The sequence below is a fragment of the Aethalodelphis obliquidens genome, unplaced genomic scaffold (assembly GCF_003676395.1).
Source record: "Aethalodelphis obliquidens isolate GAN/ISIS:26980383/991018 unplaced genomic scaffold, ASM367639v1 scaffold12, whole genome shotgun sequence".
In the NCBI taxonomy this organism is placed as follows: Eukaryota; Metazoa; Chordata; class Mammalia; order Artiodactyla; family Delphinidae; genus Aethalodelphis; species Aethalodelphis obliquidens.
The window spans coordinates 31,562,768-31,585,225 of NW_020837956.1; the positions used below are offsets into that span (position 1 = coordinate 31,562,768).

Genomic DNA, 22,458 nt, shown 5'->3' on the forward strand with positions numbered 1-22,458 from the left:
GATAGAAAATTACGTCCCTGCAGTTCCCTTTTACTGGTCCAGTGATTTTTCAAGTTGATCCTTCACAAGCTGAGGTGTCTGAATCATGAGTTAGAAAAATGCCTTCCAAAGAGCACAGTACCCAGCATCAAATCACGGCTCCGTAAATATGTGTAGAATAAATGAATGGACAATGGCCTCCTGAAGAAGACGGTTGAATGTCTAGAGCTGAGAGCAGTAGAAATTGTGGTATTTACTTAAATAATAACTACATTTCCCCTATTTTTTCAGGTTGGGATTGCAGATATGTAACAAATTTGTATTTCTCTGTAGACTTGATTCACCCTTGCAAATGCCTCAGGCTGCAGTTTCATTGAGAAAACTTTTTGGTTATTATACCTTTCCGTTTCTACACTTCATGAAGTACCTAATTTCGTTACCATTGAAATGTCAAATTGCAAGAGCCTCTGACTTGCCTGGGAAACATGACCTCCTGTACAGGCTAAGAGGGGTTCCTGGGAGTATAAATCTGTTTTCTGAACTCTTTTCCTCAGGAACTGTAAGAAACTTACCTTTTTGGATAGGTATTTTAATAATGCCCTCTCTGTTCTGCTTGTCCATTGACATGGTATGTTCCCACATCAATGGAACAGAAACAAAGCGAAGCTGAAATATTAACCGTAAGGATTCAGGGGATTAGTGAAGGGGAAAGGGAAGAAATTTGTAGAATATACGTAAACTCTGCCTCCTATGACTAAAATACCTAATTCTTTGAATAAAAAATAGTTGCTAAGTTATCACTCATCACCTGGTATAAAGATACTTTCTATTGGGCCTTCTGATGTAGTTATAGGGGTTCAGTGGTATTTATGCAAGTTATTAAAAAATGTCCAATCTTTTAAGAAGCTTGTTTTTTATATTGCTAATGGTATTTGGTTTTGTGTTGCCTCTCCTAGGTTTGCTGGGATGGGAAACCTGCTCAAAGTCCTTACCAGGGAAATTGAAAACTACCCACATTTTTTCCTGGATTTTGAAAGTAAGTTCCAAAACTTAAAAGATTATGATGAAAACTTTTCACTTTCTTTATAGCTTGTTGATAGGGAAGCTATAAGATAAAGATTGTGTGTGATACTTAAACCACATCGAAATGTCACTCTGCATTTCTCTGAGTCTTCAAAGATCATTTCCTTCTTTCTTTTCATACATTTTAAAAACACCCCAAAGAATATCTTTTTAATACGCCCAGGCTTTTCTTTGATTTTAGAAGCAAACAGTTATTGTAGGTCTAACATAAATCATCAATGTGTATTTTCCTAATAATTTTCAAGGTTTTTTATGTCATATTCCAAAGAAAAATAGTATACATAGTAATTGACACAGATTAATATAGAACAGATATCACTAGACGTGAAAGAAAAAGTGATATATACAAGAAATGAGGCTTACAGATTTTGTATTTTTGAGTCATCGCTATTCTTTTATATTATTTGATAATTCAAAACTGTTTCAGGAGTTTAAGATATAACTTTCATTTGAAAGTTTATTTTTCTTTTGTCAAAAACTTTTAATTTTTTCCTAAGGCAAAATGGCTTATGAATCATGACTAAATACATACAGAGATTCTTTCTTATCTTGTTATTTTTTGATTGACTGTATTTATAACTGAAAGACACATTCATGTTTAATCAACTGGGCTCACATTTCTACACTCACTCTTGTGTTCTCCTCTTTTTGAATTGCAGGTCCACAATGCTAAGCATAGTTAAATGTCCTTTGTCCAGTAGTCATCTGTTCCAAACTTTAATCTGCTTTAAACTGTAATATTTCAAGTACTTTATTTATATTAAAAATAAGTTGGAACTTCCTTACATATACATTAAACCTTCTAACAGAGATTTTCTAAGTAAATGCTAGAAGACCCTTCTAAGATACAGCAAACCGAATGATGAAAGCTCCTTGGATGTATCTTTTTAAAATCTTTGGTATGTCTAAAATACCTACTTGAAAAGGAAAAGTGTCCCCAAAGCTCTTGCATTCTGAAAAAGATTTTTACTGTAGATTATATTCAACGAAAGAGATCTCACTTCTGATTTAACTCGGTTTGCTGTTGTTCTTGATATTTGACTGGGTTTGTCTGGATTTGATTGGGTGTGGTTGGTTTGGGTTGGGCTTGGTTGGGTTTGGTTGGGTGTGGTTGGTTTTGGTTGGGTTTGGTTGGGTTTTGGTTGGGCTTGGTTGGGTTTGGTTGGGCTTGGTTGGGTTTGGTTGGGTTTTGGTTGGACTTGGTTGGATTTGGTTGGGCTTGGTTGGGTTTGGCTGGGTTTGGTTGGGTTTGGTAAGAGGTACAGCTGGGAACTCAAGAGCCAGATTGATTTGATACTTCAAAAAGAATGGGCTTTTTTTACTTGTGTGACTTTTGCTACTCCTCTGTAATATACATATATCTTTGTTGTTGTTGTTACAGGAAGATTTATTAATAACTTTAAAGAATTGTTACAAAATAAATTACCCATAATTCCAACACCCTAATTTTACTACTTGCATTTTTAATTGACCCCTTCCACTTCTTGTCAAAGGCACTTTACACTGTTTCATTCAGCATGCACAGAGGCCCAAATGGTGGTAAAACACCCCATTCACTCTCAACTTCAGGGACATATAAACACCTAGGGGAGTTACATGCCTGTTCTTTTTTGGAAGCCCTAAAGTCCACATGCATGTGTGTGTGCTTCTCACAACGACTGCCAGAGTGACCCCATTTGCCTATTTCGCTGTTCTTGAATTTTGGCTTTCCATGCTTCCACATAGAATAGGGTTGAGTCCTTTGTCAAGTCTAATATCAAAATCCTTTAAAGTGATAAAAGTAAAATCTACAGGAATTTAAAGCAGTAGTTTTCAACTGATGTTCTCTGGAGCAGCAGTGTTCTGAGGTGACATCTCAGGGGATCTCCTTCCCCACCACCATAGCAAAGGGGCTTCACTTCCTCTCTGCTACAACCCAAGGACTCTGATCTGCTCAGTCTTGTACCTTGGACATTTTCTTAATATGTTATTTACGGGAAGGTCATGGTGGCTGAAGAGAACATTTAAATATCTTGAATTTTGATAACAGCTTATGGTACCAAAATTCCATTTGTAGATATACTATAATTTCTCTAAGAGGGGGAAGTGTGGAATGGATTTCCATGTCTGGTGGCTCACTACTAGGACTAGAACTATAGTATTTAAGGAAAATGTAAAACTATAAATTTATAGAAATATATAAAATCTTGTTTATTTCCCCCTCAAGACCAAGAAGAGTAACATTATTTCACTGAGACTGAGAAGATAAATCACGGGGCTGAAGTCTCACAGGGAATGATTGGGGAACTGAGATGGGAACACAGATGTCTTTGGCTTTCTTCCTCCCTCTGCTTTGATTCCCTTAAGTGCTCATCACAGACAGCTTCCAGGAAGTGCTACAGCCATCATTCTGTTCCTGATTAGAGAGAGAAGTCTTAATCATCTACAAACTAAGATGTCTCATGAAAAAAAAAAATTGGTTTCTTGATCCTGCAAATCGTATTTCCTAAAGTTGGCTTTCAAGAAAAAAGGGTGATGGACTGGAAGGGTGGGGAAGATGGGCTGTGATCATGATTTTTCCTTGAGTATATAGATTTCAGCTCAGTACGGTAACAATATACTGAGAATGGTTATGAGCCTTCGTGTAAGCCACAGTGCCATCAGGGAGACAGAGCTAGACAAGAGCAGCCTTTGCCTAATGAAGCCCCAGGCAGGTGTGGAGGACAATACAGGCACACAGTTCAAGATAAAGTAAAGTAAGGGGCTTAGGAGAGGCACGGTGTGGCCTGGGAGTAGAGGGAGAAAGCATACATCAAGTTTCAGGAAATGGATGACTACAGAAGGGATTGGGGAAGTCTTCTTGCAAAGGTGGCATTTGGAATGGACTTAAAACAATGAGTGTTTTTTCTACAGATCTAGAAGACTTTTCCAAAGAGAATAGTTGAAATCCCTGAGGGAAAACTAGAGCAGGCAAGAGCTTGAGGGGATGGGAACTTCAGGTGTGCTTATACTTAAAGGGAGTTGAGTAGTTAGAGGATCCAGGAGAGAAAGGCCACACTGAGGAGGAACCTCATCTTACTCAGTTGAGATTCCTGATGGCAGGGCTTGGGCCCTACCCAGTTTGGCGACCCAGCACTCAGCCCGCATTGAGCCTGGACTGTTGGACAGTGAATGAGCCTGAGTAACAGATGCTGGCCATGTGAAGAAACAGAATAGAACAGGCTAGATCAGGCAGCCAGGAGACACAGACATTCAAGTAGGAGGGAGTGTAAATGGATTCAAATGCTAAGAGTGGTCAAGAAGGAAAAAGCTTGAAAAGGGGATGACAGATTGGACGGTTAACTGCCCAACAGATTCAGGATTTATCACTTTGAGTACAGAGACTGGATTACAAAAGAGTTAAGGAGGAAGAAGTAGAAGGAGAAAGGAAGGCTGAACAGTATATGGCAACAACTCAAAGGCCTTTGGCACCTCTACTTTGAATGTTGAATATTGTTTTTGAAGTCACTGATGGAATATAATTGAACTGGGTCAAATAGACATAATTAGGTTGGGTCAAAATATAATACAAAATTAGACACATCTGTCCTTAGGTTTTCCAGTTGTGTGGATCTGATTTAAATTTTTTGCCCTTTGCAGCAGGTTTTACAGTTTATGGTCACATTTCTACACAATCACTTAACGTCTTTTTATTGTTGTTTTTTCATCCCACTACTGTTTTCTTTCCATGAACAGAAGTTTTACATTTTGATGAAGTGTTATTTTTTTCCTTTTTTACTAAGTTCATGCTGTATCTTCTTTAAGAAATCATGCCTATTCCACGGTCATAAAGATATCCTACTACATTTCCTTATGAAAGTTTTAGAATCTTAAGCTTTACATTAGGTCAATGGTCAATCCTTAACTAATTTTTGTGTGTGTTATGAGAGAGGTGTTGGGTTTATTTTTTTTTCATGTGATATAAAATTATTCTAGCACAGGGAGATTGCTTTAGTGCCCTTATCATAATTTAGTCAACTATAATATGTATCGGGCTACTTCTGGACCTTTTATTCTCTCTCATTGCTTGATTGATCCCTTTCACCAATGAATACCAAAACGTAACAACTAATAAATCTTAAAGTCAGGAAGAGTAAGTCCTTCAACTTTGTTCTTTCTCAAGATGTTTTGAGTATTCTAGCTCCTTTACTTTTCTAAATAATTTTATTTATCTTTTATAAGCCTTTAATGTCTACAGAAAATCTTGCTGGGATATTGATTATAATTACATAAAATCTAGGGATCGATTTGGAGAGAATTGACATCTAGGTAGTATTGATTCCTCCCACCTATGAATATGGTCTATCTTTTCATTTGTTTAGATATTCTTTAATTTCATTCAGCAGTGTTTTATAGTTTTTCGAGGTCCCACATAACTTTTGTTAAATGTACCTTCAAGCCTGCCATATTTTGACCATAACAGCTTTCTTGTGCTTAGTGTTTGCAATGGTATATATTTCCCCATTCCGTCTGCCTTTATCTTTATAGCATGTTTCTCATAAACAACACATAGTTGGCCCAATTTTTTTCATCCAAGCTGATAATATCTACCTTTTTATTGGCATGTTCAGCCCATGTACATTTAATTACTGTTCGTATTTGAGTGTATCTTGGTGTTGTTTCCATTTGTTCCATTTCTGCTCTTGGTGTCTCAATGTTTTCCTGCCTTTCGATTAAATCAAATAATTTTTAGTATTCTCTTTTGTCTTTTATGTTGACGTTTTAGTTATGCTTCTTGGTGCTTACTTTAGAGATTATTATATACATCTTTAACTTATTGCCATCTGTCTTCAAAGTGTATTCTTTACGTCATGAAGAATTTAAGAAACTTATCACGGTACACATCCAATCACCACCCTTCCACCCTTTGTGCTCTTGCTATATGTTTTGCTTCTATGTACATATGTTATAAACTCCTCATTACAATATCTTTTTTTAATTTTAAACTTGCAATAGTCTCTTAAACGTGTATATGTTTGTATTTGTAATCTTAATAGATCTTTTATATTTTCTCACACATTTTCTTATTCCAGTGTTCTCCATTCCTTCTGACATAACTAGGTCTCTTTGGTATTATTCCACTTCCCTGTGGAAAGGATTTGGATGGCATCTTGTGCTTATATCGTACATGACTTATTCAGTATCTGGCATAGACCTGGGCATGAAGTATAAGCTTAGGAATTTTGATTTCTTCACTGATGCTAATTCAGTAACTATCTGCAGAACATCTCCTGCATCCTAGCATTAGGAAGGACCAGCAGAAGTGGGGGTGGTGTCTTAGTGGAGCAGAGAAGCATGGGGGGAAAGACATAGAGCACATAAATATAGGAACATTAGAAGAACATGAACTTTTTTTCAAGGAGTATATAACTTTATTGGGGAGATCACATGCAAACACATTGAAGAGACAGTAGGGCAGGTAGCAGAGAAGTCTGTAATAGAGAGAGCAAGTGATGGGCTGGCCAAAAGAAGTACAGGTTCTAGGCTGGGCCGAAGATGTGTTTCTTAGAACATAGCAACTGAAAAATGATTTTCTTATAAGAAAAACCAACCTTTATGAGCATAATAGGAATGCCAAAAACAATAATGGTGGTTGATGGGGAAGGAGGTGGGGTTAAGAGGGAAATTCTAAAGCTTCCAAACCACTGTCCTCTCAGGAAGGCTCTGAATATTTTGACCTGTTAGGACTACAGTCTTCTACTCTTTAAAGCAAGGGAGGGGGCGCTGTCAGAGTAGGCGATCATCTGGGCTTTCTTTGTTGACTCAGGCCACTTCCTGCTGCTACTGATCTCTTCTTTCATCTCTCCCTCTCCGGTACCCTCACATCTGCTGAGGTTGTTCACAGGAGGCTAGATAATCTTAGAAGAGTAAAGGAGGAAAATAAAGAATGTTTTTGGTCACTTTACAAATGAAACAACACAAACAAAAAGCAAAGGAACAGAGCAGACCGGGGAAGGAATTTGTTTATGCCATCGTAGGGATTCATTCACAAAGATTCTTGCAGTTTCTGGCACTTTTGCTTTTTAAGCGCTTTTCATCTGTCAACATCCTCATTACGATCCTACATGTCATAGACCCCACAGGAACATACAGGGAGGAGACGGGGCTCTTGTTAGCTTCCCTCCCTTTACCAAGAATTAATATGAGACCCAGAGAGATTAATAGGGTTTCCCTGAGGTCTCATGTTTAGTGAGTGGTAAAACTGATGGTAGGATCTGGGTCTCCAAAGCTACATCCTTGGAACTCCCCCTTCCCCCATGACATCACAGGGATCTCACAGCATGTGAATGAAATAAACAGGCCCTCAAGTATCTTAACCCTCCCTGTTCTTTGCAGTCCCTCATCTGATTGTTCCTTGGGAAGGGGCTCTGGCATGTGATGGCTAACGCTCCTGTACAAATAAATACGTCAGCCAGTCACACTTACTTACATCTTCCAATGGACCTTCACAATTTTACGTTGTTTCTGTAAGCGGTTAGTATTGTGCTATAAATCATTTCCATTTTGCATGCCCAAATTTTAATATTAGATAGTTATGTTTCTTAGTTTATCCTGAAGGGGCGAGGTGCGGAGAAGTGAGGAAGTGGGTGGGGAGGAAGGGCCATAGATTTAATTTATGGCTTTGGCAAACTCTTTCTGCTGTACCTTTCTTCTGTGTTTATACAACAACCAGTGGGGTACAGAGATAGGGATGTATCCTATTGATGAAATGCCAGGGCTTCCTTCCAAGCCAAAGACGTCTCCAAATGAATGGTGTCTTCTTCTCACATTATCTTTGGTTAACTTGTTTGATTCTCTGTCAGCTTTTCCACACAGTACTGAATAGGTTGTTAGGAAAAGGTGTGTGGGTTCCCGGTGCTTGTAGAGACAGGGCTCGTCCTTGGCTGATTTGCAGAGATAAGAACCCTTTGATTTGACAGCCCTGCTCTGGGTTGAACCCTGCTGCCTTGCCCTGGGGTATGTTCACCAAAGATGTCCATTCCTGACAAACAAAGCCCATAGCCACCTTCCTCTCCATCAGCACAGTGGAATGCCAAGCATTCTGCTTTCAGTAAATACCACAATCCTCCACTGTGAAACCTCTACCTGACCCTGGTGACTCCAAAATGCTGGCAGGGAATATCCACTGTCACTAGCAAATTGAGCCAAAGGAGGATAAATAGATCCCCTGTAAACAGAATGAATACTGTTTAACTTTCTTAATTGATAAGATGGTACTTTTCCATTAAAAATTCTAGGCACTTGGAATTCAGCAAGTTCTTAACAATAAATATATGTGTTCAAGGTCACAGTGCACATGATACATTTTCATACTTTCTACAATAGCACGTCCGGAAGAGGGGGTTTAAATCATCACCCGGGGAAAAGCCTGGATAGGCTCGTTCCAGGGCTCCTAGAATTGTTGGTTTCTGAAATTGCCGGTGTAAATCACAGGGGTTTTTAACAGCTTCATCGTGAGACAGGAACAGCCCAGCTTTCTGTAACCATCCTCCTTAATTTTGATGAAATAACTGGTGATGATTAGAAATTTAGAATGTGATTCTTAGAAAAAATATCACCAAATAATTCACTGACTGCAACTGGAAATAATGCCCCATTTCCATCATTAATATTATTGGTGTGCGTTTGTGTGTGCCTGTGTGTGTGTATACCTTTGACTAAAGGTCAATCTTTGTGTTAAAAATAGAAAAACAAAACCCATAATTCAGAGTTCCTGTTCACTCAGCAAATGCTTTAGGAGGTTGCTGACAGGTTAAATATAGTAACCTTTTCAATCACTAATTCTTCAAGGTCTTTTCCAAGATGTCTCTCCTTGACATCCGAAGAGACAGTACATTTTAAAAACATGGTGACAACTGAATCTGAATCTGGAGAATGCCAAAAGTATAGACCCCAAAGCCTCTCAAAGGACTACTCCAAAATGATAACAGCCTTAGAATTGGGAGAATAAACATTAAACGCAGTTTTTCACTCATCAAATATTCTATTAATGTGTTAACCACACTGAGGAAACGTTGACGCTGTAGATAAATGATGGAAGATTTAAAAACACAATGTTCATGAAGATGTGACCAGCCAATCTGATTGTAGGTGAGTGCATATTATCTTCATGGTAATAGAGAGACAGGCAGCACTGTTAGAGAGACAAGACAGAAGAGAGGATGTAGAAGTCATAGGATCTTCATTTCTTTTGCTGCTTCCCACAGCCCACGTTCTCTGTCACCTGGTCAATTTCCTCATTTATTCATTGAGTCATGACATGTTTAGTGAGTGTCTCCAGTGGGTAGGGCATATGGGAGCACTAAGGACAAGAATACAGACCCTGTCTCCAGAGATCTCAGAATTCAAAGCCAAGCAGAAAAACCATCACAAAACGATGTGAGAAGTATATTTAAATCATATGTTTCAACTATTCAGCACATTTTTCTACCAGCATCTACTGCGTGCCAGGCACTGTGTTAGGTCCTGGAGATACAATATCAAATGAAACAAGTAAGGCCTGAGTCTTACAGGCTCAGAGATCAGATTCTCACTAATGAGTCCTAAGTGTCTGATCATGTAGCTGGGGGATCAAAGTGGGATGAATCATGAACTTAGGGATTTGGGCCAATACCAAATGTCACTTAGGGTTACACAGTCCTTTTCCCATTTGAAAAAAGAAGAAGACAGACAGATTAGGGCTTCTTCCAGTTGGGACTCTCTGCCTCAGAAGTTGATGCCACTTGTGATTTGAGTCCCCTGAGACTCTTAGAGCTGCCTGGCCCAGAAGACAGGGACTGTGCTGCTGGCCCCAAGGGCTTAATTATTAGCTGGAAGAAAAGGTGACTTAAGTTCCTTGACAGAGGAGAGCGGAAAAAACTAGGGCTTGCAATAAGCCTAGCAAATTATGGAAGAAAATGAGCCAGTGCATTTCTAAGTCAGAATCATTCCCAAAGAAGGAATGATGGCTTGGATTTCTCCCACCCCTCCCTACCCCATCCCTGTCGAACAGGTCCACAGGGGAAACATTTCCAATAGGACACTAGGATATCTGCCAAAAGAAACGTTTTCCCAGAGAGGGAGGCTGGGGACTGAGGGTCCTGTTTCACAGATCACTCTGGCTAGCAGGAGGGAGTTACTGCAGGCCGGAAGTGATTCACCATAGCCCCCAACTCTGCCACCTCTGGGAGAGAAGTGGTGTCGTCCTCCATGTCACTCGTCCAGCTCTTTGTGGTCACATCAACGTCAGTGTGAATTTGTATTAGAAAGTGTCACTTCGCCTGGGATGGAGAGATGCTTGCCTGTCTGTGGCCAGTACCACTTTTAGGCCACTCTCCTGGAAACTGTCTTACTTTTGAAGCACTTAAGAAAGGCCTCTGTTTTAAAAACTGAGTTTGAAATCTTTCTCCTTTGGTGTTTCAGTAAGCATCAAAAGAATGGGGGCTTTTTGTTTTTGTTTTTCCAATGCTCCTCTTCTAGACCACTTGGCTTTAATTCTGTTTTGTTTAAAACTTATCAAGTGGTGACTTGCTAAGATGGAGTCATATGACAGCCAAGATTAGGAGCCTTTTCTGTTCTCCAAGTGCCTTCCTCTCCCATACTTCTTTGTATTGATATTCAAATAGACTTACCTCTCAGAATCTTGGTCCCAGACTCTCTTTTCCTTTTCCTTCTCAAATATAAATCTCTATAGGAAATTGTCTTTGTGTTTAGCTTGTGAGTTTTCGATACATTCATCCAAAGGCGAAAGGATTTGAGTCAAGAGTATCTGATTTTTTGTTCTCTAGGATCTTTGCATTTTTGTCATATGCTTTCTTCCCTGACTTTCTTCTTACTTGGGAATTGCCAGCCTTACCCTGGAATTCTGTTCATTGAAACGTGTCCCTCGGTTACAGGCTTCCTAGCTTGTGGGTTTTAGTTTCTGTTTAAGATGCCATATTGCTTTTAGAAAAGTTTGGGAAAACAGGAAAAGATGAAATATATAGTATATTGTGACAAACATTTTACCTGAGACAACTTACCAGGTGTTTGGGGGAAGCAGGAGAAGGATAGCAAAGGATAAAGGGGAAACATGTTTCTTTCTCTCCTCTGCTTCCCAGGCTGGATTCAACAATGTAACCTGGCAGGTCCCTTTCCTCTTTCAAGTCCAGCCATTCTTGGGCCACCTGCCAAGTCTTCCTCCTGCTTTTCATGGGCGCCCTCCCTTGGGGCTTCCAGCCAGCCAGCTCCAGTCCCAGCCCTTACATGGAGCAGTTTCCGCTTCTCCCAGACCACACTCATCTCTCCCTTCTCTGCACCCTGGTGCACGTGTACTTTAGGCCCTCCTCATCCGCTAGTTGAAATCCGTCTCATTTGTAGAAGGAACAGGTTGCAGGGTTTCTGAGTAACCTCTGAGGGCCTATGATTTCTTTTCTTTTAAAGAGAATTACTATGCATTGGTGAATTTCACCCTTCATTTCCCAGGTAACTCCACCAATTTCTTAGGCCTTAGCAGGATCTGAGAAATAAAATGATCTAAAAATCTCCATGGGCATCACTTCTGGGAGGTCTGGCCTTGCATTAGTATAGGTCCAGCAGATGGTGACTGAAGCAGGAGCAACCACATCTGGCCCACTTCTACTCTGATACTCAGCCTTTCTGAAGACCCAGTTGGCATGGTCAATGCCTCACTTAAAAATTACCTATTTTATGAATTCTGTTTTTTCTGACCCCCACCAAGATTAGTCAAAACTGGGATTTGATCTGGGTAATGTTCGACCAGGTATGACTCCATCCCACCTTTCATTAGTGAGGTTCGCTGGGAGAATTCAGAGCCTTAGGACTTGGATTTTTGAAAACAGATTTTTAGGAGTTGACATCTATCCCCTTTCTCTGTTAGCAGTGCCTTCGTTTTAGATGGAGATTAATTTCCTAACTAGCCTGCGCAAGAAACCTATTTTGTAGGCATCGTGAGATAAATAACACCCAATCTTTACCACCATTCAACTTCCACCCACTAGCCCCCCACAAAATACTCCTGCAGACAAGAGCAAACACTGGCTCCAGGAATGTAAACGAGTAGGAATTCACTGAGGGGCTCAGGGGACGTTTCTGTGGCTGTTTGAATGCGTTCTTCATTATTTAAGCTTAAATGTGTTACTTATTTTTGTGGATAAATTTCACGGTTAATACCAAAGATGAACAGTACAGGAGCCTTTAAAACTCCTGGCACTCCTTGAGTTCATGTTCAAAGAGAAACCCCAAAGCTTTCTACAAATCATTGTGTTCCAGAAAGATACATCTCTGTCATGGCTCTGAAGGATTCATTATCTAATATTTTAAGCTTTTGTAGTATGGAAATATAAGGAAGACTATTTTCCTATCTATACTCAGATTCACAGACTTTCAATCATAACAGAAATATTCAATAGCTTCTATTAAAAGTGGATCCCAAAAGATAATGTTGATTCTTCCTATCACCCACTGTACCACTTGGCACGTAGTAGGTATGCAAAAAACGTGACCCATACAAATAAAGGAGTGCCTGCAATGATTCCAACACGCTTTGCTTAATGTGTGTGAAATATTGATGACTATTTTGAACTGAGTAATGGGCAGAATTTCTGTTAGTTTTCCTTTCTTAGCACCTTGTTATGTTAAAGAGTAAATACTAAGCCTGCAGGAGTCAAAATAGGATTGTCTAGCAGGTAGAACTGAATGCCGAGCCTCTTCTCGGGCTGTTTATAAACACAAGCCCTCTGTGTCTTTTGGTTTCCCATCTGCTTAGATGCCCAGCCCACAGAAGGAGAGAGGGAAATATGGAACCAGATCAGCGCCGTCCTCCAGGATTCCGAGAGCATCCTCGCAGACCTGCAGGCTTACAAGGGCGCGGGGCCAGAGATCCGAGACGTATGCCAATAATAATACTGAGCTGACAGCACCCTTGGTGGAGAAAGGAAACCCATGCACGCACACACACAGCAAGATTAAGTAATAGCCCTAGTGTTGCCTAGCGTACTAGGAAGAACAAGGAGGGTAATGTGTCCTTAAAAAATGTATGAATGGTCCTTTTGATTCTAGTACGCTGATCTGAGCACACAGTGCTGTAGGCTGTGTAAAGTGTCAGCCATTCTCTTCTCCAGCATACATTTGATATTGCAGGACTCACATTTAAACAATAATTTGTCCCTGTGTTACTTCATATAAGGGAAACATACATATGAAATCTACGAACAACAATTGAAATAGGATTCGTAGTCTGGGTTTATATGAACTTTACAAAACTTTGTAATAATTTTGGCAGGTTCTGCTAGTATCATAAACAAGAGTCATAAAAGATCTCGTTTTAAGTAGTCTGCTCGTCGGTCATCTTGAAATGACATGTGAGATTTTAAAAATAAATGCAGGGAAAACAAAACAACAAACAAAACAAAAAAAATTGTCAGTGTGACTTCTGAGACTCCATAATGCCTTCAAGGCAAGAAACTTCACACTCCTTTTGTTTGAAATAATTAGTTTTGTGGAAGTATCAGCACACACACGTACTGCCACCACCATTTTCTAAAAACAAAACAAACCATAACAACAAAAACAACAAACACACTGCTAGCGTCATAATCCTCCAGCTGCTGAAACCCAGACAAAACAGCATTTCGAAGAAACTAGCCTATTAAGAGGTTATTTTTCTACTTAGGGGTCACCGTTTAATTTAGGTAATTTAGGTACAATCACAGACTGGCAGGAATGTAATACGTATTATAAAGAAAGGAAAGTACCGCAGAATCTGCATTTCCCAATGAGCACTAGCTCTACTTTAGAAGAATCAAACAGTGATGGAGGAGGACTGAATTGCTTCCAATTAAACATGCATTTGTTTTGCATTGAAGATAAGAGAAACAAGTAAGATGACGTGGTGTCTAATTGCCGAGCCATTTACATTACGTTCAAGGGCTAAAATCGCCATCCTAATTGAGCATCTTGGACGACACTCCGATGAACTGATGTCCATTGAGGAAATACACATTAGCAAAGTACAGCAGGAATCCTATCTTTTAAACTCAAATTCTTTCTCAATCTCAAGTCGTTTTGATGGGGAGCTTACTGCTGCTTTTTAAACAGACAATTCCATAATGTTTTGGCAGGCCATTCAAAATCCCAATGACATTCAGCTTCAAGAAAAAGCGTGGAATGCAGTGTGTCCTTTGGTCGTGAGGCTAAAGAGATTTTATGAGTTTTCGATCAGGCTAGGTGAGTATGCGTTTACGGTTTTCATGTCTTGCGTGTGAAATTCTGTTACGGCGTTTGAGAAAGTAGCAGGAAAGGTTCAGGGCGTTGGAAACTACCCCAGGTCCGTCACTGTGCATCGTCAGAGGCCCCTTGTACAAAAACACCTGCCATGTCTACTTCTGTCAATCCACTTCAGAGTTTCTTCCCCTGCATTTATTGGTGCATTTAGAGTGTCTTTACTAGTGGGTGTCCCATTGGTTTTGTTCTCAGCTACGTCTGACTCTTAACAGGTTTACCATGTCTGATCACATTTCCGAAGGACAGAGAAAATACAGGTTACCTGCTAACCCAAAAAGAAGTTGGTTGGCTGGAATCATGTGTTAAGTTTAATATAGTAAAATACAAGAAAGACAAACATAACATTCTATCCTTAAGCTTAAAAGAATCTGTGCAGGCACAGGATGGCTTTGCAGGAGCAAGAAGAAAATCAAGTCTGGTTGACAGTAGGCTCTACGTGACCACCGATATGATACAACCCCTCCCCGAACAGTAAAGCTGTCTGAGGTTTCCCTGGTTAATATAATACATCTAGAACGAGGAAGCGTGTGGTCATGTTTTACTCTACTTCTGCCATAAGTGAGCGCCACATTTTAAGAGTTAAACAGAGAAACTGAAGTACGCTGGGGGAATAATAGCCATGATGTTGAGAGAACTTGAAGCTAAGACTCAAAGGAAATAGTTCAATGAACTGAACCAGTTTTTCAAGAAGAGGGAGCTTCTGAAGACACTCAGGTTGAAGAGGAATCGATTTCTCTGTTTCTTCCAAGTGTGTGTCTAGACCCAATGAACTGAAATCCTAAGGAGCCAACACTCAGCTCAGCAGACAGGAAAAATCCACCCATCAGAGCATTCCAAGGTCAAGCGAGCTGCCTCAGAAGACAGTTTGTTCCCACAGACAGAAAATGCTAGCGGTGTCCTTGGAAAGAAACAGTAAAAGGACTCTAGGGATGATAGAGCAGGTGCAGTGAACTCTTCTGTAAAGAGCCAGCTAATAAATATTTTAGGCTTGTGGGCCATCCTATGTTATTTGCAACCACTCAACCCTGCCATTGCAGCACAAAAGTAGCCACAGTCAATCCCTAGGGGAATGAAAATAAAGCATGGCTGTGTTTTGATAAAACTTTATTTGCAAAAATTGACTGTGGGCCAGATTTAGCCTGTGGGCCATAGTTTTCCTACCCCTGCTCTAGAGGATTGGTTAAGTGACTTGGTACTAGGAGAAATACGTGGAAGGAAAAACTGGAAGGAAGTTTTAGAAACAGAGAAGTGGGAGCAATGAGACTCTTTTCAGGACAGTAATGGAGGTAGATATGGCAGTGGGTTTGTAGAAAAATATTCCTGGGATTTGATGAGAGTGTAAATGCAGAGAAGAGCTGGAATGACCCAGAAGCCTCTCCCTGCAAAGCAGGTTATTTACCCCACGCAATCAGGGCCACCTCATCTCATCCTGGCTTCTGAATGGCTATCTCGTGCACATGCTCCAAAGTCACCTCTTTGTGGTTTTCTAACAGTGTGAGGAATTGGGATGACAGAACATGTGAGGGTCCGGCTGAGCTCTGGGAGACATTTACAAGACTGTGTGGCCCCGGGGCTCTTCTCCAGTGGAGGCGGAGCATGGGGGGTTCCTTTTCCTCCTTACCTACCCATGCCACATCCCACACAGTTCTGGGGGGAAAGGTGGAGTGGAAAGACTCAAGCAGGTTATCTCTGAGAATGTCAACTGGGGCTTCAAATTGTGCTTTTTGAAAAGGTCTCTGCGGGCCACCTCAAATATGTCTGTATCCCTTTGACTTCCAGAAAAAGCTCTTCAGAGTTTATTGGAATCTCTGACCTGTCCACCCTACACACCAACGCAACACCTGGAGCGGCAGCAGGCCCTGGCAAAGGAGTTTGCGGAAATTCTGCATTTCACCCTTCGATTTGATGAACTGAAGGTTAGGCCGCGTGCGCTTGGACAATTTAACAAATTCTTACTGAGCACCTAGGTGTCCAGGTGCCCTGCAGTGCTGTGGGGCAAGAGAGATGAGTGAGCTGTAGCTCCTTCCCTAGAGAGGCGTGTCATGTGGTGAGAATTTGAACTCCTTGTGGTCAAAGTGATTGAAGATGGTGGTTTCTACATGGAAATTCAAAATCTGCCCAATGCAACCAGAAAAAACCATTTCAAATGTCTCTTCCTCTTTGGGAACAAGTATACTTTCCCTGAAATCTAGCCTAGGGTAAAACCAGGGCATATTTTTTTATTATTATTATTATTTTTTTTTTTTTTTGCGGTACGCGGGCCTCTCACTATTGTGGCCTCTCCCGTTGCGGAGCACGGGCTCCGGACGCGCAGGCTCAGTGGCCATGGCTCACGGGCCCAGCCACTCCGCGGCATGTGGGATCTTCCCGGACCGGGGCATGAACCCGTGTCCCCTGCATTGGCAGGCGGACTCTCAACCACTGCGTCACCAGGGAAGCCCCGAGTATTTATTTTTAACCGGAAGTTGCTTTGACTCTTGGGTAACAAAGAGAAGTCCTGGTATCTGTGCGGAATCTGGTGTCCAGGCTTCTGATGCATGTCCTGCACCTGATGCTGAGAGATGACCTGCTTTCCTCCCTTCTGAATTTCAGATGAGGAACCCGGCTATTCAGAATGACTTCAGCTACTACAGAAGGACCATCAGTCGTAACCGCATCAACAACATGCATGTGAGTCCCTGGAACTCCCAGGTTGACACACGCGTGCTCCAGGCATCGGGAGGGGCACAGGGAGAAGACAGAGCCTTTGTCTGTAATTCCATTTCCAGAGGACACTGTTTTGAGATGTTGACCATCTCTTTATCAACCGCATCCTCTCGTCTTCTTTTCATCAGCTAGACATTGAGAACGAAGTCAACAATGAGATGGCCAACCGAATGTCCCTCTTCTATGCAGAAGCCACGCCCATGCTGAAAACCCTCAGCAACGCCACCATGCACTTTGTCTCCGAAGTAAGCGACGTCGAGCAACGAGGTGCCTTTTGCCCGATTGCATGTAAAAGCTGCTAACAGGGCTAATACCCATTTGTGTCTCCCGTTTAGAACAAAACGCTGCCAATAGAGAATACCACAGACTGCCTCAGTACGATGACGAGCGTTTGTAAAGTCATGCTGGAAACTCCGTAAGTTAAATCAGAGGTGTATTCGTGGTCAAGAGTTCACCTGTCTCTGTGATGATGGTGACGGTGGTGACAACATCTCACATGTGGGTCAGCATATTAACATCTACTTCTATATTAACTGAATTAATTTCATAAAGAATTCTGGGTGCGAGGTGTAGTATCCCCATTTTAGAGCTGAGGAAGATGAGGCGTAAATTGATTAACTGACTTCTTCCCAAAGATTGCATAGGTTGTTAGATGGCAGAATCAAACGTCAAATCAAAGATGCAGGAGAAGTTGTATAAGGATCAGATGGAAGATTGGGTTAAATGACTGGGTATGTTATAAATATATTGGAGAAAGGATTTGAGAGAAGATGTCGAACCAAGAGTGGAAGTGGTGAGGCTATTGCAAAAATGATAATGAAGATCTCTCTTTCTCTCTCTCTCTCTCTCTCGTGCATGCAACAGTTTCCTTGCACTTAAATTACTTGCTAGATTTAAAAAATGGTTGAGTTTGTTGAGGTTGAGGCAGTATGGTAATGAGAAAACCTACACTCCAATGTCAGGGTTCCACTTATTCCACGTATGTCTGTAGCCCCTTTTGTGCCCATAAACAAGTGGTCTGACCTGCCTGGACCTTGGTTTCCTCATCTGATGAGGTTCCCATAATACCATCTATGATGCAGAGAGTTTGGGAGGCCCAAAGGCATCAAGAGTGCCTTATAAAATTTGGTGCTCTGTTCAAATGTAAGGTGGTGTTAATATCAGATAGTTCACTTATATTTAAGATTTATTCCAAGATGGAAATAGTAATCATCATCACTGTGGGGACAAACCGTAATGAAGTAGATGTTAAGAAAGCCTCTAGAATTGGCTTGAATTACCTGAATCATCAGTGACCCTGTCAAGGTAGGTGAACTAAATTCAAACTCCACAAATACTCTCAACCCAATGGATGGTATGTAATTTCTGGAAGGTACCTTTGCCAATGTAATTCAATCTGCAGCCTGTATCTTTACAAAGGAAGTTACCCAGACTGGAGACACGGTAGCTGCTCTATAGAAATGAACTTCATTCGTTTTCTCCATAATGAAGCCATTATTCTCTATAATCTAGGACAGCCAGAGAGACCTGCTATAAAATATTCAGGATTGATGGGCGGGGGACTTATGTACGTGACGAGCTGGCTCGCTGAGGGCAGAAGAGAATTTACTGCCCTCTAATTTACCTTGTTTTCACAATGGTCAGATAGACTCAAGGAGAATTACCATCGCTGGTTTCTTTAAGAGCTTATTAACCTGGTTCTGCAGGTCTGGAATTGTTCTCCAGGGAGGATAGGAGGAGACTGAAGTAGCCATTTGTGGAGCCAGAGATGAACGTGCTCTGTCACGGAGGTAATATCTCTGCCACTTGTCCTCTCTTCCAGGGAGTACAGGAGTAGGTTTACAAGCGAAGAAACGCTGATGTTCTGCATGAGGGTGATGGTGGGGGTCATCATCCTCTACGACCACGTCCACCCCGTGGGAGCTTTCTGCAAGACATCCAAGATCGATGTAAGAAGAGTTACGAACTGTGATTTCCCAATAAGAGCTCATAAATGTTGTCAAACAGACCTTGCTTCCCTCTCTCCCTCCCCTCCACACTCCCTACCCCCCGCCCCGGGAGTGGACTCTCCCAGATGCAGGCCCCATCGTGGCAGCTCTCCTCGTAGCAAGAAGTCCAGTCCTGTTCATATGTGTGCAGCAAACACATCCAACCTCAGAGACACAGAGGAATGTGGAGGTGCTGATTCCCTCAGCCTGTAGAGGAGCTGAGAGGCAAACAGTCCCCTAGCTGCAGGCTGCCCCTTCAGCTTACCCAGTGTGCCGTATAAACATATATTATATGTTATATGTGTCTCATGCTAGATTACAAGACACTGCGGTCAAATCCCACACAACGTTCCAGCTTCCTCTCCCACCATCGCTGCAGGTGGCTCTGTCTGATTCCCATGCCTTTTCTTGTCCTTGGAATATGCTTGAGCCCTTTTCTCTGCCCAGAGTGCCCTCCCTCTTCTCTGATGGGGGGATTCTTTTAAGACACTCCTCACATGTCACCTCGTTTGGAGCACATCTCCTGTGCCCCGCATGGAGCAGAGCCTTGCTTCTCCTCCGGGCCCAGAGCGCCTACCATTTTGGGTTTTCTGACTCCCTCATGGACTCTGAGTTTGTTGACAAGGGCAGAGACCAAGATCTGTATACCTAATGTCTGCTTCATTGCCTGGCAGTGTCCTCGGTACATACAGCACGGCGCTCAATAGATACTCCATATAGCTTTTGCTGAATGAATGGATATGATTGGGAAACAAATGATTGTGGTGTGCAGGTGATTTCCTGTTGATTGTGGGATAAAACAGGCTCCTCTCAGCCCAGTGTTTGCCTGCAGTGACACCCAGTAGCGTATCCCTGTATTAATTGAAAGTCTTTTCAGTACGGAATAGGACCTCTTGGTACCGACTGATTTTGACGCGGCTCAGTCGGGGCGTGCGCACTCTATGCTCGTTCATCCGTACAGAACAGCATCTCTGATGCTCTAGTTCCGTGCAGACAGAAGGTCCATGTGCCCAGAGGGGCCGTGAATCTAAAGATTGCAAGAAAATGTATACATTAATAATGCAACTTGGAGTACTCATTTTGAGGTTCTGGCTCCCCAGCATAGCTAGCCATGGTTCTTCAGAGAGTCTTCATTATTTTTAACATAATTATTTCTATTTATCGAGAAAATAAATACTTATATAACTTATATTTTGGGAAAATACAGGAAATCAAAATACAGAAAATTGGGACTTCCCTGGTGCCCCAGTGGTTAAGACTCCATGCTTCTACTGCAGGGGGAGCGGGTTCGATCCCTGGTCAGGGAACTAAGACCCCGCACGCTGCACGGGGCAGGCAAAAAAACCAAACGAACCCAAAACACAGAAAATTACATTTATCAGTGGTAACCTCACCATGGACAGATGACCACCATCAATATGTATGTCACATATATATGTCCCTTCATTTTGTATAGACGTTTGTGTGTGTATATACTTAACAGATTAACACCCTGCCATAATTTCTATTTTTAGAAATAATTAAATAGATAATTAAACAATTAATTATTTAGAAATAATTAATTTTAGAAATAAAAATAATTTCTATTTTTATGCTATAGATTAAGTATAAATAGCTCTGTTAATAACCCGTGAATATCATTTGAATATGGATTAAATTTATTACCTAGTACTCATAGGACATTCTCATTTACCACAGTCTTTTGTTAACTTGTCACAGAGTCAGTAATTAAAAATACACTGGGTACCATTATGTCCTGTAGCCCTAGCCTTTAAAAAGCCTGTCCTTGCTTGTTATTTACTAAGTCTTTCTGCTGAGGCTATAAACGTTATATAATATTAGATCTGTCCCTACCCAGTCTTGATGACGTCCATTTGTTCACGTATGTCTCACTAAGAAGGTTTTTTCGTAGAAGATTGTATGTGTCTCTAGGAAAGTTTCAGGTTTACGGAGCACAACGTGTACGTGATGGGCCATTTTTCTTTGATGACATAAGGGTTTCTTTCCAGATACCAGTCTGCTTCTAAGCCAGCAGCTACTTGCACTGTTTTATAAATCCTTAGGGTTCCGCATCAACTGTGAAAAAGCAAATATTGAAATAGATCCTGTTACCTGCACTTACAAAGAATGTGTTCTATAGTCCAAAATGGAGGTCCTGAGCTCTAGAAACCCAGGTGAGGGAGAAACTCATTCTGCATAGAGGCAGAGGCAGAGGGTGACGTTTCAGGTGGGTCTTGAGGATTTTTACCAAATGGACAGGGAGAAGGAAGAGTACTCCAGGCGGAGGGAATCATCAGAGCAAAGTCATCGAGGCCCAGAGGGTTATGCATCATTTAGAGAACTGATGCTAATCGTGGGTGTCAGGAAAGCAGGCTGGAGTGACATGACATTTTCAACTGATTTCCTTAAACTTGTATGGAATGATCCAATACAGAATCACCCCTAAACCGTGGTCCCCAGCCCAAGCCTCACCCAGAATTCCAGACACCCCCTCCTTTGGATACCTGAGGCATGGCCGGCCTCAAATCAAAGGTTATCCTTTCCCCCACAGACCTGCTTCTCCTCCTCCTGGGTTCCTGTCTCAGGTATTTCACCTTCCTCCAACTCAGTCTCAAAGCCAGAAACCTGGAACTGTCCCTCAGAACCTAGGAACTGTCTTCTTCCCTCTTCACCTTCACGCCTTCTCCATCACCACGTCCTGTGACCTGGACCTCAGATGCATCCTCCCATCTTGCCCTGACCCTCCGTGCCCACTGCTGCTCTCACACCCTCCCCCTCAGGGGCTCCCACTGGCCCTCCCATCTCCAGTCGTGCTTCCTCCGATCCCTTTCAGTATGAGTCACATTACTAGATTGTTTACCACCTATCACGGGTGTTTTCCACAGGTGAAGGCCCCCAACTCCCGAACATGCTGTTAAACCCACATTGAATCTGGCCCTGACTACACCTCTGGCTGCATCCTGTTATTCACACTCAAGGCTTTCATCAGCCTGAAATAGAACTCGAAATTCCCAAAGAGTATCCACTGCTCTTCTGCCTCTTCTCTCATCTATGGCCCCGTTCCTCCTTGGGCACTTTTTACAAGAACACATATCACAGGATGATAATGAGCTATTTGTCTCTCTTCTCCCACTAGACTATGAGCTCTTTCGGGAGAGGGACCAAATCTCTTCATTCTGAGCTTGACCCCATCCTGCACCTATGACAGGCATCTCTGATTGACCACGACATTCTTTATGGATAAGCCTAAACATGCCCCCAAATGATTCTCAGCCCTGGGCTTCTGGCTGCCCCCATCAATCCAACAGCGTTTATCAGGGCTTTAGGAAAAAACCTGCAACATACAAGAACATTTTTATAAGTGACCTTTATAAAAGAGGGCCTTAGTACAGTATACCCAAATCAGTGCATGAACATCTGA

General features: G+C 41.7%; 1 protein-coding gene across 2 annotated transcripts in view; it reads left to right on the plus strand.

The window, feature by feature from the left end:
* The window catches only part of CYRIA (CYFIP related Rac1 interactor A), a 107,342-nt gene that overhangs the window by 79,565 nt on the left and 5,319 nt on the right, over nucleotides 1–22,458 (plus strand). The window contains exons 3-10 of one of the 2 annotated variants that reach the window (XM_027113787.1): nucleotides 936–1,015; nucleotides 12,827–12,948; nucleotides 14,181–14,286; nucleotides 16,123–16,259; nucleotides 16,936–17,013; nucleotides 17,178–17,294; nucleotides 17,385–17,464; nucleotides 18,872–18,998. In XM_027113787.1, the coding sequence (XP_026969588.1) occupies nucleotides 946–1,015; nucleotides 12,827–12,948; nucleotides 14,181–14,286; nucleotides 16,123–16,259; nucleotides 16,936–17,013; nucleotides 17,178–17,294; nucleotides 17,385–17,464; nucleotides 18,872–18,998 (837 nt within the window). In that variant the 5' untranslated portion in view covers nucleotides 936–945. Of the gene's footprint in view, nucleotides 1–935; nucleotides 1,016–12,826; nucleotides 12,949–14,180; nucleotides 14,287–16,122; nucleotides 16,260–16,935; nucleotides 17,014–17,177; nucleotides 17,295–17,384; nucleotides 17,465–18,871; nucleotides 18,999–22,458 lie in introns of those variants that run through there. The other variant, XM_027113788.1, reaches the window with a different exon arrangement.